The sequence below is a fragment of the Sus scrofa genome, chromosome 17, assembly GCF_000003025.6.
Source record: "Sus scrofa isolate TJ Tabasco breed Duroc chromosome 17, Sscrofa11.1, whole genome shotgun sequence".
Lineage (NCBI taxonomy): Eukaryota > Metazoa > Chordata > Mammalia > Artiodactyla > Suidae > Sus > Sus scrofa.
Window position 1 is genome coordinate 57875264 of NC_010459.5, and position 19041 is coordinate 57894304.

The following is a 19041-nucleotide window of genomic DNA, read 5'->3' on the forward strand; positions in this document are numbered from 1 at the left end:
CCTCTAGCTCCTGGCAGCCACGAATCAACTTTCTGTCTCCACGGATTTGCCTGTTTCTGGACATTTCATTCAAATGGATCATATCATGTGGTCTTCTGTGTCTGACCTCTTTCAGGGTTCACACACACCATAGCCTGTACCCTTTTCATGGCTGAATAATATTCCACCCTGTGGATGGACCATGTTTTATCTCCTTGTTAGTTGAAGGACATTGGGGGAGTTTCCACTTCTTGGTTATTATGAATAATGCTGCTGTGAACATCTGTACACGTTTTTGTGAGGCCGTATGTTTTCACACCTCAAAAGAGAACTGCCAGGTCACATGATAACTCCATGTTTAACTTTTTGAGGAACTGCCACTGCCTTGCAAGGCGACTTCACCATGTACAAATCCTACCAGCAATGTACAAAGGTCTAATTTTTCCGTATCTTTTATTATCTGCCTTCGGCCATCCTCATGGCTGCTTCTATGGCTATCACACTGTGATTCTGACGTGCATTTCCTCGGTGACGAATCTTTTCATGAACCTATGGGCCATTTGTACATTTTCTTGGGAGAAATGCTTAGATCTTTGGCCTGTTTCTAATAAGGTAGTTATTTTTGTATTATTGAGTTGTAAAAGTCCTTCATATATTCTAGATGTAAGTCCAAAGGTGCTTGCTTGCTTGCTTGCTTTTGTTTTTTTAGGGCCGCATCCACAGCATATGGAGGTTCCCAGGCTAGGGGTCGAATCAGAGCTACAGCTGCCGGCCTACGCCACAGCCACAGCAATGTCAGATCTGAGATGTGTCTGTGACCTGCACCACAGCTCACAACAAACACTGGATCCTTAACCTACTGAGTGAGGCCAGGGATTGAACCTGCGTCCTCATGGATGCTAGTCAGATTCGTTTCTGCTGAGCCACAACAGGAACTCCAAAGGTGCTTTCTTGAACAGAAAAGTTTCAGAACTTCTGATTTTATGTTCTCAGGGCTTCTATGAGGCTGACTTACTCTTTTCTCTGCTTTCTTGTTTCTCCACCAAAAAGGCAACTTCTTTACAATTTTAACTCCGTATGAATGACTATTTCGGAAGCACTGCCACCCCTTTTATTTGAAACTTTAAACCACCAGCATTAACAGTCCAGAACTGGCCCACCCTACCCCCAAAACACAACTATCCTACGAGCTTTTGTTTTTTTTTAATTCTTTTTTTTTTTTTTTTTTTGGCTTTTTAGGGCTGCATTTGTGGCGTATGGAAGTTCCCAGGGTAGGGGTTGAATCAGAGCTGCAGCTGCTGGCCTACACCACAGCCACAGCCACGGCAATATGAGATCCATGCCACGTCTACCACCTACACCCCAGCTCACAGCAGTGCCAGATCCTTAACCCACTGAGCGAGCCCAGGGAACGAACCCGTGTCCTCATGGATACAGTGGGGTTCATTACCACTGAGTCACCACGGGAACTCCCACTATCCTCTTTTCAAAGATAGTTTCCCCCTAAAAATAGTCAACTTCAGGAAATTTAAAATTTCTATAAAGTTAGAGCAAAGCACATATCATCTAGGGATCTAGTTAATCACCTGTGGTGGCTTTATTACTAATTATTAAGTGGACCTTCCAGGCAGTGAAGCCTACAAATGACCACAGCCCCAACCACATCCCAGCTGCAATCTCTTGAGACACCCAGAGCCAGAACCACCCAGCCAAGCCTCTCCCAGACTCCTGACCCACGGAGAAGGAGAGAGAATAGGTGTTTGTTGTTTTAAGCTACGAAGATTAGAGGTAATTTGTTATGCAACCATAGGTAACTAATGCAACACCTGAAGAAAAAGTCAAATTGAAGAGTAAATGTATTTCTTAGCACTGTACCAACAGCACTATTCTAAGAAAGAATACCTACAAAACACACTGAAAATTGCATTCTCTCTGTGAAATAGCCTACATCTAATCCACAGGGACAATTTTTAAGTGTTGCACTAAAAGCAGGGGTTCTTTGTCTGCAGAGTGTTGGGAGTCTAAGAACCCCCTAAAACCATTTGCAAGATTTTGTCTGCAGGTTGGTTGTCCCCCCACCCCCATGGAAGGGAGACCACACGTTTATGAGATTTTCAAGAGTTTCATGGCTCCAAAATAACGAATAACCACTTTCCCAAGGCATGACAGATGCAATCTTAAGTTCTAGCAAGTTTCTATAATCAAGTTTAAGCTGCCCGAGTGTGACTCTGTGTCTGGGAGACGGCAGGATGTCTCTAAGAGGATTTAGTGGGACTCGAGAAAGCTTACCCAGCGGGAGAAGCCTTTGCCACACCTGGGGCATTCGTAAACAGTTGGGATGAAATTTGTATCGTGGTACTTCTTGAGGTGAACATTTAGAAGCTGCTTCTGTCGGAAACATTTGTCGCAGGAGAGGCAGGCAAATGGCTTCTCTCCGGTGTGGGTACGGACATGAACGGTCATGTGACGTTCCTGGGAGGGAAGGGGAGGAAAGCAAGTGGCTTAGGTCTTGACTGGAGTTTCTCAGTATCCAACATTATCTACTGTACACCTTTTTTTTTTCCTTCCTCCCCAAAGATGTGTGTACATTTTTAAGGGAAAACAAAGCGACTGCATCCTCGACACGGCACTCCGGGGGAAGCAGCGCGGTCCGGCCTCTAGGAAACCAGCTCTTACACGGCCCCTCCCGTCAGGCCCCCACAGTCCGTCCCAGCGGGTCTGAGGTCCCACGGGGCGTGTGGCAGAATGAATGTTGGGGAGCAAAGCCATAACGGATTTCCCCTCCAAAAGACAACTCCTGTGTTTGCAGCCCCACTGCTGTAACTGCCCGCCGTGACCCGAGTTTACGAAGAGCAGATGGCACCTGCAGACTTGAAAATCTATGGTTAGAGTTTCCCTTCATCGGACCCGTGGGGTCGGAAGGATGTTATGCATCTAAATGCTTCCCTCTCCTTCCCGATGGTCTTCTAACAAATCTTCATATGGAGGGAAAGGCATAGGGGTGAACATCGCTGTTCTTAATAAAAAAAAAAATTTTTTTTTTGTTTGTTTTTTGTCTTTTTGCCATTTCTTGGGCTGCTCCTGCGGCATATGGAGGTTCCCAGGCTAGGGGTCTAATCCGAGCTGTAGCCACCGGCCTACCCCAGAGCCATAGCAACGCGGGATCCAAGCCTGTCTGCAACCTACACCACAGCTCACGGCAACGCCTGGTCGTTAACCCACTGAGCAAGGGCAGGGACCGAACCTGCAACCTCATGGTTCCCAGTCGGATTCGTTAACCACTGCGCCACGACGGGAACTCCAGAAACACCAGAAATTTTAACGAAGATTTATATGAGCAAATCATTTGTGGAATCAGGACAAAAAGATACAGAAATAAAAGGCCTGATTTTTCCAATGAACTACTTGGCTGCTTCTGCATCACCACGAATAACCTACCTGACAGTGTTTCTTCCAGGCTCCCTCCTCTCATGAACATACTTGCCTCTCTGCTCGCACCTTTCATCTCGTTCCTCCCTCCCAGGTAAGCATCCCCTGGTCTCCTGTGGGAGTCAAGGTCAATCCCGGGAAGCCTGCTTTGGGTCCAGGACCAAAGTGGTTCAGTGCCCCCAGCAGTGCTCTGGCCTCCAGGTACCGTCTGCTCTCTGCTCCCCCAAACACCTGCAGGGCTTTATCTCCCCGACCCCCCCCCTCCCCCATCCAGTCTCATCCATCTTCCTGGAAGTCCTTCTAGTTTATTTAAGCAAATTTGAGCCTTGGACCTCAGAACAGTCTGATGCTCAATATCTGCAAGAAAAGCTCTCTTTTATTCACAGCACATACTATTTATGGTCCACACTTTGTAAACACAATAAGCGCTGATTTCCACCCCCCCCCCACCCCCCACCCCGCCACCGTGACCAGTGGCGAAACAGTCACAGCAGCACACAATGCTTCCAAGAAGCAGTTCAGTTCAACTTCTGGTCTTAGGACCTGTCATACTCTTTAAAAAAAAAAAAAAAATCACTGATGACTCCAAGACAGTCTTGTTTAGGGGAGTGAGCTCTATTAATAATGACTGCTTGAGAAGTCACTTAAGAAATTTAAAAATATTAAAAAATGCTTATCGGTTCCTTTAAACATAGCAACAAATCAACTACATGTTAACATATTTCTGCAAACATTTATTAGCTATTTTCTAAAACAAAAAAATTAATGTCTGGCCTCATGTATACGATTGCCAGTTAAAACACAGGCTCTTTGGAACATACTTCCATACGAAAGCATATGCAGTTTATCTGAAATTCAAATTTAACTGGTCATCCTCCATTTTTTTTTAAATTAAGTTTTTTTTTTAATTAATTAATTAATTAATTTTTGTCTTTTTGCCATTTCTTGGGCTGCTCTCGCGGCATATGGAGGTTCCCAGGCTAGGGGTCCAATCAGAGCTGGAGCCACCAGCCTACGCCAGAGCCACAGCAACACGGGATCCGAGCCTCGTCTGCGACCTACACCACAGCTCACGGCAACGCTGGATCGTTAACCCACTGAGCAACGGCAGGGACCGAACCTGCAACCTCATGGTTCCTAGTGGGATTCGTTAACCACTGCGCCACGACGGGAACTCCTCCATTTTTTATTTCAAGGTCCGGCAGCCTTATGAAAAGAAAACAGCTTGTGCCTTTGGTCTGCTGGAGTTTGGCGTAGTTAAACCAGATGAAGAAAACGTTTTCTCCCAGATACGTCATTGGAAAGGGGGGCAGCATGTGTACAGGGTTTTCAAACCATTGTGGATATTCTTCTCTGACAGTATACCAAAATTCAACATGTGGCAATTTCTTAAAAGTTGGTTAAAAGGTGGAATCCAAAACCATACCAAAGACGACTCTGGAGCTCCGTTACATTCAAATCTACAGAGCTATCTTGTACTTTGAATGGGTCTTCACACGTGCATGAAGCGCTCAGCGGTAGGTGGGTTATTTGGGAAACATCAGTTAACTGAGTTAGGAAGGGCTTCTAAGTGTTGAATACGTATTATAAAAACCTGTTTTCTTAAAACCACTCAAGTCTCATCAGAACAGTCTTTAGGTACTAGAAAGCCGTCAGGCTCGTGCGGGGGGAGGTAGCTTTCCCCCAGTTCTAAGTCTAATCTCCTCTTGAAAGTGCACACTGTTTCCTGGGCAACACATTTTCCTTGAAGTGACCAGATCAGTTTGTGCGCTTTCACGAAAATGTCTATTAAATACTCAGTAATGGAATAACCAGAGTTTGTCAGTGGTCCTTTCAAGTAAAAACAGTGATTTATGAAAAAGTGGCTAGTTGAGCTGGCAACTCAAAAAAAAAATAATAATCCCATGGGTTCCAGACGCCCATCGGGCTTTGGAGGACAGTGGTCGGGGCTGTAGGTCAAGGTCCTAGCTCACCCCACAGACTATTAAAAAGGTGAGTATTCAAGGTCAAGATGGAATAAAGTTAATTCTTTTTTTTTTTTTTTTTTTTTTGGCTGCACCAGAAGCCTATGGAAGCTCCTGGACCAGGGATTGAATCTGAGCTGCTACTGTGACCTAGGCCATAGTTGCAGCAATGCTGGATCCTTAACCTGCTGCACCACAGTGGCAATTCCTAAAGCCAACAACTTCCACTGCTTTCTCAGGAACATTCTTTTGTGTGTGTGTGTGTGTGTGTGTGTGTGTGTGTGCGTGTGTGCGTGTGTGTGTATGTGTGTGTTTTGTCTTTTTAGGGCTGCACCCATGGCATATGGAGGTTCCCAGGCTAGGGGTCTAATTGGCGCTATAGCTGCTGGCCTACACCACAGCCATAGCAACACCAGATCCTTAACCCACTGAACGAGGCTAGGGATCAAACCCGAAACCTCATGGTTCCTAGTTGGATTCACTTCCACCGTGCCACGAGGGGAACGCCTCAAGGACATTCTTGAGTCAAACTGCCCTTGCTTTTTGCCACCAGTGCATGAAGGACAAGAACGAAGTGGTCCTGCTTGGTGTGGCTGCTTTGATTCATGTTAAGGCAGCTCCACTGCTTTTGCACCATCACTGCCAACATCACATAGCGCGAAAGGGGCAAATAACGTGCTGCTGTTATCACTAATGAATGACAGTGATTTTGATCTTGTGATCCTGGTTGGTTTCAGGGACCTCTAGGGGTCTTTGAACCACACTTCTGAACCACCCTTTCAGAACAGCTGCTTTAAACGCTCAGCTGCTCCCCAAAGTGCCTAAAACAGTACCTGCTTGCAGGCGTAGCTGCAGTGTTCACACTTGAACCTCTTCTCGTTTTTATGAGTTTTCTGGTGCTGAATGAGAGCGTAGCGCTCGTGGAAGGTGGCAGAACAGTAGCGGCACTTCATCTCGGCAGCTTTGTACGTGTGCAGGTTGCGTAAATGGACACCTAAAACAGTTACAGAGTATCTTACACGAGAAGAGCATCCCCCCCCGCCCCACATTGGGTTTTTTCAGCCTTGGCAGTGCAGGCAGACCTTGGAGATAACGGCAGGTCCTTTCCAGACCATCACGAAAATTCAAATAAAGTGGGGCACACGGATTTTCTCCAGTGCATACGAAATGTATGTTTATGCTGTATTGTAATCAATTAAGCATGTAATAGCGTTATGTCTGAAAACAAGGTACATACTTTCATTCAAAAATACTTTACGGCTAAACAAAGCTAATCACTCTCTGAGCCTTTAGCAGATTAGAAGCCCGTTGCTGGAGGGTCTGAAAGATTGTGTGAGATTTACCAATGTGTGGCACAGAGGCAACAAGTGAGCAAATGCTGTTGGAAAAATGGTGCCGACAGATTTGCTCCATGCAAGGTTGCTGCAAACCTTCAATTTGTAAAAAACGCAGGATCTGAGAAGCGTAACAAAGCAAAGCGCAACAAAACAAGGTCTGCCTGCATTAACCCTTGACGCTAGTTCCTTCTTGGGTGAGGCGGGCTGTCCTGTGCAGGATGTTTAGCAGCATTTCTGGCCTCCAGCCCTAGTGCCAGCAGCATCCTTTCCTCCCCACGTGTGACCCCCAAAGTGCCTGCAGATACTGCCAAATGTCTCTGGGGGTAACACCATTCTCAGCTAAAATCGCTGCTCTAAATGACGCATACTGGCATCTCATTTTACCTTTTTTCTGCAGCCGGCAGAAGTTCCTGGCCAGGGATCAAACCCATGCCACAGCAGCGACTCGAGTCTCAACAGTGACAACGCTGAGTCCTTAACTGCCAGGCCACCAGGGAACTCCTTTACATTCCTTCCCATGAACCTTATAGAAAGTAGAGCATCTTGGACCTGACGTGTTTGTCTACCAAAGCATTTGGAGAACCTGACAGCGTGAGCGGGTTTTTAGGATAAGGTGAAGATGGTTTTACGTAACGAAGACAGAACCTCTCCATTTGAATTTAAAACATGGCCAGACATCCTGTTAGAGTCAATGCTCTGTTTCCTCCCTCTGTGAGAATCGACAGGCACCCTCTGGGATAATTTCTGCTCAACTGCGTCGAAAGCACGGTGGTGTGGGGATCCTTTATGGAAGAGGCCAAACAGAAATCCACACCGGCAGGGCGGAAGTGCACCCCTGACCCACGTGGTCGCATAAAGAGCCTGACAGGAAGGAAGCCTCATTAGCCAGTTTACAAAGCATCTTATGGGGCAGGTGGACAGCATCACCTACTCGGACGGGACAGAGCCTGCATCTCTTGGTCGTGCTGACAAATACATCCCTTTGGGGCATCTGGATTGGACCCTGCAAGGGTCCCCAGGGCTGTCTTCTGCAACTGACAAATGTTTTGGATGAAAAAGAAAAGTGAGGTTTCATTAAACACCTTTATCTGTTCAGAGAGGGTTCCAAAACCAGTGCCTCTCATCTCCAGAATTTCTCTGGGCAAACGGGGGACTCCGTTTTTGCCAATGTATTTTGAGTGTCCACGTTACGTATCGTGGAAAGAGATCAGGGAAAGTGAGAGGCCAGGAGCCCGGAAACCACAGAGGGGCTGGTTCCCTCACGGTCACTGCTGGTTTACAATCCCAGCTCCTTGTCTGCCCTCTGAGTCCCTCACGTGCCTGGAACCACAGGGAGCATTCACCGGGTCACACTGTGTACTTCATGTCATGTGACGGGGGCTCTTTGAAGCAAGTTCCTCCTGGGAAGAACCAGGTCTTGCTTCTTACTATGCACCCTCAGCTCCCAGAACCTTAAGAAAAGTTTGCTGAGGACATTAAGAAAGAGTCAGTCGGTCACCAGGCCACCTCCCGGGGCCCTGATCACCGGGCTCTGAACATCTCACTCTCTTGTCTCTGATTCCCTTCATCATCTGTAAAAATGGGCCCACTATGGAATAACATAACATCCCTGAAAGCCCCTTTGGAGCGCAAAGGCTGGTGAGAGCTCACCCGTGTGCCTGGACCCATCCCAGGCTGAACCCTGAAACTGCACTTACGCTATCTGGCCACAGGATGGCACTGCAGGACCCCTGGAAAAAAACCGGGTGCTGTTCCTACAGCCTGCTGCCTCCCCCAGAGTCAGGCCCAGGGCGCCACCGGTTTCCCAGGAAGAGGTGCACACGGGGCAGCCACAGGAGACACTCACGCAGGTCGCTCTTCCTCGCGATGATGGTGTCACAGTGCGGACACTGGTATTTGGGGACGTTCTCGCTGTGCTTCTGCAGGACGTGTATTTTCATGGTCCCGCTCTGGGTGAAGCGCGCGTGGCAGATGTGGCATTCGTAGGGCTTCTCACCTGGAATACGGATGATAATGATGACACACACCCCTGCCGCCAAAGGGCTTCACCCCAAGATCCCTGATGCACCCCCAAGGACCGCTGAAGCTGAAAGCTTTTCTTTCCCCCAAGACCCCCTGCCCCCATCAACCCCTTTCTCGTGGTGTAACCCCTGGGTGAGTGCCCGGTTCCTAAATCAAGCCCAACAGCGGGCCATCCAGATGTGTGGACAGCGGTCCAGGTGGGCGACTCTTCTAACATCCAGTGGCGACTCCTGGCTCAACACCAATCCCTAGTTCCCACCCTGGCGGGAGGAACCCAGGAGCGGACACAATCACAGTCCTTCCACAGCAACCACACACATAGTCAGCGCGCTTGGAAGCCAGCACGCTTTGTTCTACATTTTGCCTTAAAGTCGAAGGATGAATTTTGGCATCAACTTTTAAAAACCTGGGAAGCCTATGGGAACAAATAGGTGAAGGTTTTTACTTGTTATGGGGAGGTTGCCAAGCAGTATTTATTTAATTTTTAAATTATCCTTCTTCTAATTTTTCATTTTTTCTTTTCTCGGCTGTACGAAAGGCATGTGGAAGTTCCCAGGCCAAGGACTGAATCTGAGCCACAGCTGTGACCTACACTACAGCTGATCCTTAACCTGGTGTGCCACAGGGGGAACTCCCCCACGTGGTATTTCTGTGCCGTGTTTATGTGCTGAATTATGCTTCCTTAACACTAAATAAATGCAAAGATGCAGATCAATTGATGCCTGTGTCAACCTTTTTTTTTTTTTTTTTTTTTTTGTCTTTTTGCCTTTCCTAGGGCCGCACCCACAGCATATAGAGGTTCCCAGGCTAGGGGTCAAATCGGAACTGTACTTGCCAGTCTACACCACAGCCACAGCCATGCAGGATCTGAGTGGCGTCTGTGACCTACACCACAACGCACAGCAATGCCGGATCCCTGACCCACCGAGCGAGGCCAGGGATCCAACCCGCAACCTCATAGTTCCTAGACGGATTTGTGAACCACTGCGCCTCGAAAGTTCTCTGTGAGCGCTGCAAGGTCCCCTGTGACAAAGGAATGCTACCCTTTACTCACGTGGCCTTATGCATGCGACACTTGTACCTGAGTGTGTCCTCATGTGGCGTTTCAGCTTGTACGTGTCTTTGCTGGCGTAGCTGCACAGTGGGCACTGAAAGGGGCGTTCTCCCGTGTGGGAACGGATGTGGCGCTTCAATTTACTGGCCTAATACACAAATGAAAGGCAGTTAGGGCAACAGAGACTTCCTCCAACTTGGGGAGTCTCCAATGCACCAGCATCATCAAAGACACTTAAAGGAGCCCGCGTTCACACCCCCAGGAACACGCTACACCACTGCTTTTTCTTTCCGGCGGTGGCTGTTTTTCATCTGATGTGTGTTCAAGATCCTCGGGTGATAATGAGCAGTCAGTTCCAGAGACTCTCGTATCCAACGTCACTTGGCAAAGGAAAATGGAAAGCTTGCTGCTCAGTGCCACGCACGATTTTATTTCCATTTCTAAAGCAAAAGCCTCTCAATAGCTGCCAAGTTGAGAACATGCTGCAGAAGCATGGAGGCCAGAACGTTTTTGTTTTGCATAAACACAGACTCTTGAAACAGCAGCTCTTTAATGGACCAGCATCTGTCAGAGACGCCCCACACCTCCAAGTTCTGTGGACCCTAAATGGCACGGGGATGGAGGGGAAGCCTTGCCATTAAGCATAGGTTCTAGGAGTTCCCTGGTGGCTCAGCGGGTTAAGGATCTGGTGCGGTCACTCTTGCGGCTTGGGGCACTGCTGTGGCTTGGGTTCAATCCCTGGCCTGGGAACTTTGGCATGCCACGGGTGTGCCCCCCAAAAAAGAATAGATTCTAGGTGGTAGTAATTTCACTGCAAAAAGTTAACTTTTAAGTAGAAGAAACTATATTGTAACCTGATTAATTACGTGTCCTAGGCAATTAGCTAAAAGGCAGTCGCACCTCCCATTTGATCATTTTTTTGCTTCTTTTATTCCCTTCTAGAACTGTCCTTATTCTGCATTCACCTCTTCCAGGCCCTCATCTACGTTTAGCGGAACAGAGGGCATCCAGCATGCTTGGGCTACAGGTGTCGGAAAGCCCTCGCCTGCCCTGCTGGTCATCTCAGGAAGGTCCCCTCTGCCCAGTTCGCTGTGCCACAAGGACACACAAGCCTAAAGAACCTTCAAGAACAAATGGAAAACAAGATCTAAAGCAACAATTCGGCTCAGATTTTTTGAAGGAAAAGGGCTATTTCTGAGTATATCAGAAAGCAAAAGAAAAAGAGTTTTTAAAATTGTCACACGAAAGGTTCGAGACGGTGAGTGGTGTGAACGTTCAAAGGCTGCCGTGGGGAAACCGACTCAGGACGGCTCTGAAAGTGAGGTTCAGAGGCTGGTGTGATGTGCATTTCAGGGAGCTGAACCCCCCACCCATCCCCCGGGAGAGCAGACCAGCAGGACTGGAAGCTGCAAAGGACAGGGGTGAGGGCAGCAGCAGAGGGTCCAGGTGTCCAGGGCAACCCCCCACAGGCTGGGGGCAGACCGCCCACCCTGGGAGCTCTGTGTTGAGAATAGCCAGGACCCCTGCCAGAAGGTCCCCGCCAGGCGTCGGAGACTCAGATGGCTTCATTCTTTGATGCTCTCGCTGTGTGTTTTCATACTATAATCATGACCTTTAACTCAGATGAGAAAAGGTTTTTAAAAATAGTACGTGCAAAGAAAGATTTCTTGGAATCGAATCTGGACCCTGTCTGTGAAATTTCCTAGTTGATGAAACCTTGTTGCATCACTACCATATTTCAACTTCAGCCACCCCTTTCACTCAGTTTGGGCCTTTCCCAACGGGGCTCAAAATCCGGACCCAGCACGTGTCCCTCTAGATACTGGAGTCCCTCAGAAGTAACTAAGAAAAATGACATTGAAAATTAAAGGTACTGCTCTGCTGTCGTTTCACTGAGGGCACGCTAAGTCGGCAGAATGACATCAATCAAACAGGAAATGACCACGACACGTAACTGCAGGCTGGAAAGGTGGTCTCTGCCACTACGAGTGGACATGGCCGTGTCTAAACCTTCAAGGAAGGTGCTTTGTATCAAACCAAGGGCCAATGCGGAAAGCTCCGAACTTTCAGCAAAAATTCAGATGAAATCTATGTCATATGTTAGAGCAAATACATTTTTTTTTTTTTGGTCTTTTTAGGGCTGCACCTGCAGCATATGGAGGTTCCCGAGCTCGGGGGCCAATCAGAGCTGCAGCCTACACCACAGCCACTGCCAGGTCAGATCTGAGTTGCATCTGCGACCCACACAGCAGTTCATGGCAATGCCGGATCCTTAACCCACTAAGCAAGGCCAGCGATCAAACCCTCATCCTCATGGGTACTAGCTGGATTCTTAACCCGCTGAGCCACAACAGGAACTCCTGAGCAAAAACATCTTGCTTGTGTGGAACGAATGCTACCTAAAATGCTGGGCAGAACTTTTTTTTTTTTTTTTTTTTGTCTTATTGCTATTTCTTGGGCCACTCCCGTGGCATATGGAGGTTCCCAGGCTAGGGGTCCAATCAGAGCTGTAGCCGCCGGCCTACGCCAGAGCCACAGCAACGCGGGATCCAAGCCGCGTCTGCAATCTACACCACAGCTCACGGCAACGCCGGATCCTTAACCCACTGAGCAAGGGCAGGGACCGAACCCACAACCTCATGGTTCCTAGTTGGATTCGTTAACCACTGCGCCACGACGGGAACTCCAAGCGCAGAACTTTTGAACAAACACGAGAAGCACGTCTCAAGGACCACAGAGTATCTGCAATTTGTACACCTTTACCTATTGCTGTCACTAGTTGGTAATCGAACAGAAAAAGAAATCCTGTGTTTAAGTTTTAATGTAAAAAACAGAAGAAGCGTTATTTCCAGCATAGGGGCTGCAGGAAATTCTGCTGCTGGAGGAACTTACACATAACGTGTACAGCCCCTTCTCAAGAAGATGCTACCTGCAAGGGTGAACTTACTTCCACACTGGCGTATTTGCACATGGAACATTTAAAGGGTTTCTCGTGAGTGTGTTTATAACGTCTGTGCCGAACAAGCTCTCCGCTGGTGACAAACGCCATGTCACAGTCACCACACTTGTAGGGCCTGGTGCCTGAAAAACAATCACAGTTTATTCTTTTCAGCGTGATCGAACCACGTTTTCCTAGGGAACTGTACCTTATAAATGACAGTCTCAAAATGCTTTAAAAATGACAAAGAGGCTCTTTAAACCACAAATGCCCCAGAGGGATGTGAGAACAATTTTGCAACATTCAAGGTTTTTAACCAAAACGGAAGAAAAAAAGAGAAAACCAGAGTCTGAAACACGCGTTAGTTTAATAGGGAAAAAGGTGGGTTTGCGTGTGATCAGCCTCAACACTCTTCGTTCAAGGAGAACATCCCTCTGAGCAGTTTTACCTGTATGGGTGTTAATGTGATTTCGAAGCAGAGTAACGGTACGGAACGCTTTCAGGCAAAGGTGACACACGTGGGGCTTTTCACTGGTGTGCGTTTTCATATGACGATTAAAACTGGACATCCGAGAAGAGGTGAACACGCAGATGTCGCATTGGAAGGTTCGCTTTACTTCTGCAGGAAGGAGAGACAACGTTTATGCGGCTGGAAAAATCTTGCGGTAGGTGTTCACCTTCCATTTAATCACGTCAAACTGACCCAGCATGTCCCTTTCGTCCCCTCCTGTGGTACCCTCACCAAAGACGCTCCATGCAAACGGCAAGCAAGACAGAGCGGGGTGGCTGCACGCACGGGCAAAACAGACTTAGACCAAAATCGTTACAAGGCGAATAAGAACATGATGTCATGATGAAAGAGTCAAACCATCAGGAAGCTGCAACAATTATAAACATACGAACACCTAATAATACATGTGCTTGAAGCAAACCCTGGTTTAAAGAAGTGAGACACAAATATTTTTAAAAAACAGAACAAATCATTTTCGAGGCCCTCATCTAAACAGCCCCTCCCGGAGAAGGCACCTGTCCTGGCTCTGAAGCACCTGCTCTTGTCTCCATCAGACCCCCAAGCCCCTCCCCTAACTTTGGGGTTGCAAACTAGAGAGCAGACGGGGCCTGAACTTCCATGTAAGTGCACAGCCCTCTGAAAGGAGCATCTTTCCTAGCTTTTAAAAGCATCTGGGTGCAAGACGCAACACTCTTGGATTGGATTCACGAAACAGGACACTGGTTCAAAATTTCTCCCATTTCCTGACATTCCGAAAGCAACGAAGTCCACCCCTGAAAACATCCATGGCCAGCTCGTTCCCCTAAAGGAAACCCACAGCCCTGCGGTGGGCAGAGTCTCTGAGCCCACATGCACTGGCCTACCCTTTGTCTTTTTCTGACTGTGTGTCTCGTCGGCTTTTTCAACAGGCGCTTCGCCCGCTGCAGGATGTGTCTCTGGTTCGTCCACGGTGAAGTTTGAAATTGTCAGAACAATCTCGTCTCTTCCTTCCTCTCCCGGCCTCGCTTCCACAAGAAAAAACTGCTCTTCTGCTTTTTCGCTGAGTCCTCCTTCCACCAGGAGCTGTTCCTCCTTCTGACCTGTGTCCAGCTAATAAACAAGAGGAAGTATTCACACAAATACAAGACTCTCAATTACAGCCCAATTCAAAGCTTCACCTTGATGAAGCCGTAAAATCCATGGAGGAAAACAAAAATTAAAGAAGCACAGAGATGCTCCACAGCAGCCAAAGTGCTTATGCCATGTTTATTAAGCACCAAGACCTTGGGTGGCAAAACATGACACTATTTAGACACCAATGCACCTTACAGTGTTCTAAGTGCTGTAACTTTTTAGACTCTTCAAAGGCAACACGAGGTCCCCCAGGATTTTCCTGGGAAACATTTTTATTACGTTTAATTTTATTTTTTTATGTTTATTTTTTTGTCTCTTGTCTTTTGAGGGCCGCACCCACGGCATATGGAGGCTCCCAGGCTAGGGGTCCAATTGGAGCTATCGCCTCCAGCCTACACCACAGCCACAGCAACGCCAGATCCGAGCCACGTCTGTGACCTACACCACAGCTCACGGCAATGCCGGGATCCTTAACCTGCTGAGCGAGGCCAGGGATTGAACCTGCAACCTCATGGTCCCTAGTCAGATTCGTTGCCACTACACCACGAGGGGAACTCCTATGATGTTTAATTTTAAATTGCAAATTTAAAACTGCCTGGCCATACATAATGCTGCACAAAGGGCAATTCTATTTTTTTTTTTTTTCTTTTTAGGGCCTCAACCGCAGCATATGGAAGTTCCCAGGCTAGGGGTTGAATCGGAGCTGTAGCTGCCAGCCTACACCACAGCCACAGCAACGTGGGATCTCAGCCGTGTCTGCGACCTACACCACAGCTCACAGGAATGCCGGATCCTTAACCCACTGAGTGAGACCAGGGATGGAGCCGGAGTCCTCATGAATCCTAGTCGGGTTCGTTAACCTCTGAGCCACGAAGGGAACTCCCAAGGGCAATCCTAAAAAATAGTTTTCTGCCCCCCCCCCATTCTATGAAAACTAGCTGTACCTTAATGGATTCAGTGCTTCCTGCCAGGCTCACGGCAGACCGACTGTCTTCACCAGGAGGAGTCGCATTCTCCTCCAGAACCTGAAACTGCAGCCTCTCCAGCTCTGGCATCGAGTACACCTCTTCCTGGATGCTAATGGCCACACACTGGTGCAGGCTCTGCTGGGACCCCTCGCCAAGCCACACCAGCGACGGCAGCCCACTCCCGGCCGGCTGCACCCCCACCTGCCCCTCCTCCAGCCAGCCGAGCTCCTGCAGCGCCCCATCTTCCGAGGTGAAGTGCACCGATTGCAGGGTCACGATGTGCTTCTCGTTGTCCTCGGGGGTGGCCAGCACCAGCTCCAGCTCCTCCTCCTGGATGTTGGCCTGGAGGGCCCCATGGGTGCTCCCAGCCTCCAGCTCTGCAGAGCCTGGGTGACCCTTCACTCTGCACACCCCATCTTCTTTCTGCTCCTCCTCCAGGACTTTTTCTAGCATCAGCTCGGGTTCTTTGATTTGGGTGAACTGCTTGGGCACGACAGAGAGCTCGGCCCCTGCCATTACGACCTGGCCTGTTGGGGGAAGAAGCAAGCCTTCTGGGTGGGCACAGTGGGGACTGGGTCTAGCAGGCTCACGGGGTACGGATCAAGGTCTGACCAAGTTCCAGTCCCAAAAAACTACAGGCCTCAGAGGGGTCTGGACTAAGTTAACTCAGTCTCTGCCAAGTGGGGGGTGAGCCTAGGCAGGATTTAGGCCAAAGCAGGTGTTTGTTCAGAAGATTCTAGAACCAACACCTTTGGGCCTGAGCAGGCTTCTGGAAAATGCACATTGCAGGCTTAAAAGGCTTGGGTCTGGGCAGCCTTTCAGCAAATGTACCTCCTGGGCTTAGCAGGCTTGGCCCTAAGCTGGTTTTTAGCAAATGCACATTCTGGGCCTAGAGGGGGCCACCAGCCCATAATTTCAGATCGAGTACCCTTTGAGCCTCGGAAATGTTTGGCTTAGAGCCTCTACCCATGCAGTCTTGGCCAGACAGGTTCAGGCCAAGCACGCGCCCCTTCCAGGCCTGGGACACCCCTACCCTCCTAGCCCCTCCCTGGCCCAGCCCCTCCCCGCCACCCGCCAGAACCTTTCCCGCCAGCTGCCCACGGGGCCCACGCCGACGGCCACGCGGAGCAGCTCCCGCTCTGCAGGAGGCTAAGGTCTGGTCCCTTGGGGCGGCCCCTCACCCGGGAGGCGTGGCCTGGGCGCCTGGCCCGCCCTGGCCCGGTGGGCTCCGCCTCGTGCCGCGTGCTGCAGGCCACAGCCGCCACCAGCCGCCTGGGCGCGAGGGTCTGGGATAGCAGTGCGCAGGTGCAGGGCGGGAAAAGGGGGGGCGGTGTGTAAGGGGCGGGGCTCGGGGGAGGGGGCGATAGCAGATGCTGGGGGTGGAGGAGAGGAGGTGAGAGCTGCGACGAGTGCTGAGGGAGCGTGGGGTAGGGGTGGATAAAGAGGGGAGTGGAGGGGACCTGCAGGGGGCGCTGAGGCCTGGGGGGAGTGGAAGGGGACCTGCAGGGGGCACTAAGACCTGAGGGGGCGTGGATGAGGGGGAGTGGAGGGGACCTGCAGGGGGCGCTGAGATCTGGGGGGTGGGGAAGGTGGGGGAGAACTGAAGGGGCGCTGAGACCTGACGGGAGTGGAGGGGGACCTGCAGGGGGCGCTGAGACCTGGGGGGAAGGTGGGGGAGGGGTGGGGAACTGAAGGGGGAGGTGAGACCTGGGGGGGAGTGGAGGAGGACGGAGGACCTGCAGGGGGCGCTGAGACTTGGGAGGGGATGGACGAGGGGGAGTAGAGGGGACCTGCAGGGGGTGCTGAGACCTGGGGGCAGGTGGGTGAGGGGGAGTAGAGGGGACCTGCAGGAGGCACTCAGACCTGGGGGGAGTGGAAGGGGACCTGCAGGGGGCACTGAGACTTGGGGGAATGGATGAGGTGGGGGGGACCTGCAGGGGGCGCTGAGACCTGAGTGGGGTGGAAGAGGGGGAGTGGAGAGGGACCTGCAGGGGGCGCTGAGATCTGGCGCGGGGGTGGGGGCAATGGATGAGGGGGAGTGGAGGAGGACCTGCAGGGGGCGCTGAGAGACCGTGGGTGCTGGGGATGGGTGCCGAGGGGAGTGGAGCGGGGGAGAGAACCAGCTGAACGAGGTTTTGAGAGATGGAGTGGGAGGAAGGAGGAGGCAGGAAGCCGTAGGAGGCTGCGGAGACTTGAGCGGGAGATGGATGGCGAGGAGACAGAGAGGGCGAGAGGAGACGGAGGGAGGGGGCGGACCATGGGGGGCGTGATGGAGGGTGGGAGGGGGCCCAGGAAGCGGGCAGGGGTGAGAAGTGGCCGTCGGTGGAGTCAAAGAAGTGGCAGGGCAGAAAGGGTGCGCGGTGGAGGAGACGCCAGGGGATGGAAGGGCGAGACGGGGAGGGCTGGAGACGGTGACCTGGGGCTGGGCCACCTGCGCAGCGGCCCCTCTCGCTCAGCTCCTTCGACGGTCTAGAAGTCTCTCCAAATCTTCTCCTGTAAGGCAGGTGCCAGGGCGGGAAAGCAAAGCGAGGAAGAAGCAGAGACGGGAGTGGGAGAGAAGGAGCCGTGACCTGAACCCATTCCCCGTCCCTGAATTGTTCCCCTTGAAGGGTTGCTCTGACTCGTAGGGGTTCACCTCAGGAAGTCCTTTTTAATGGAGGGAGTGATTTTGATGGTTTCCGGCAGGAATTGGGTCTCCAACTAGATACAAAATAAAGACAAGTCTGGAGACAATGGATGATTAAAGTCATCTGCAATTTGCTGATTTTTCTTTTTTTAAGGTATGATTTACAGTAATTCTGGGAAATGTCGGTGGGTTTTCACGTTTCAAATTTTTTCAGCAGTTTCATGAAGCCTTAATGAAATGTTGTTGGCTGATTGTTGGATGCTGGCGAACAAACAGACAAGAGAACCCACAGAAGGAAGCAGTCTTGGGGACCAGATTGGGATGGGCCTCGGGAACCCTCGAGGCGGGATGGCCTGTGGTTGGCCTGCCTGGCATGAGCACATCCACCAACAAACCAGCGATGGCCTCTTCTCCCATCCGTAGCCAGAGAACTCTCTGTCCTTCCAAATGCTTTCTCTGCGTCTGCCCATTCGTTCTCCACAGCCCCTTCTTGTCCCTCTGTGTATTTTTATCTCACATACTTGTGTATAGTACTTGTTCGAAAAAATTGTGGTGGTGGTTTTTTTAGGGCCACACCTGCAGCATGTGGAGGTTCCCAGGCTAGGGGTCAAATTGGAGCTGTAGCCGCCGGCCTACACCACAGTCACAGCAATGCCAGATCTGAGCCGCATCTGTGACCTACACCACAGCTCACGGCAACGCCGGATCCTTAACCCACTGAGCAAAGCCAGGTATCGAACCCAAAACCTCATGGTTCCTAGTTGGGTTTGTTTCTGCTGCACCACGATGAGAACACCCCCCCATTTTTTTTTTCATTTTTGATATTACAGAAGGTAGAACTAAATCCATTTTTTAAAGAAACTCATGTACTAGCAGTCAGGTGCTTGTTGGTTAAATTCTTGGATCACTAGTTTTAGCCTTGTGTCTGAGTTTCTATTATAGTATATGTGCTGTATGGGGAGAAGATAAATATTTGAAGGATTATAATAACTTCTTTTAAATTATTGAAATGAGGGCTCTCCCGTCGTGGCGCAGCAGAAACGAATCCAACTAGGAACCATGAGGTTGCAGTTTTGATCCCTGGCCTCGCTCAGTGGGTT

At 50.1% G+C, this 19041-nt stretch overlaps 1 protein-coding gene across 3 annotated transcripts in view; it reads right to left on the reverse strand.

The window, feature by feature from the left end:
• Positions 1-15831, reverse strand: part of CTCFL (CCCTC-binding factor like) — a 30864-nt gene extending 15033 nt beyond the window's left edge. For 2 of the 3 annotated variants that reach the window (XM_013985485.2, XM_013985484.2), the window contains exons 1-8: positions 15292-15831; positions 14098-14323; positions 13172-13342; positions 12733-12866; positions 9813-9933; positions 8556-8705; positions 6206-6366; positions 2269-2451 (exon numbers count right to left, since the gene is read on the reverse strand). In XM_013985485.2, coding sequence (XP_013840939.1) covers positions 2269-2451; positions 6206-6366; positions 8556-8705; positions 9813-9933; positions 12733-12866; positions 13172-13342; positions 14098-14323; positions 15292-15831 — 1686 coding nt within the window. The remainder of the gene's footprint in view (positions 1-2268; positions 2452-6205; positions 6367-8555; positions 8706-9812; positions 9934-12732; positions 12867-13171; positions 13343-14097; positions 14324-15291) is intronic. The other variant, NM_001110174.1, reaches the window with a different exon arrangement.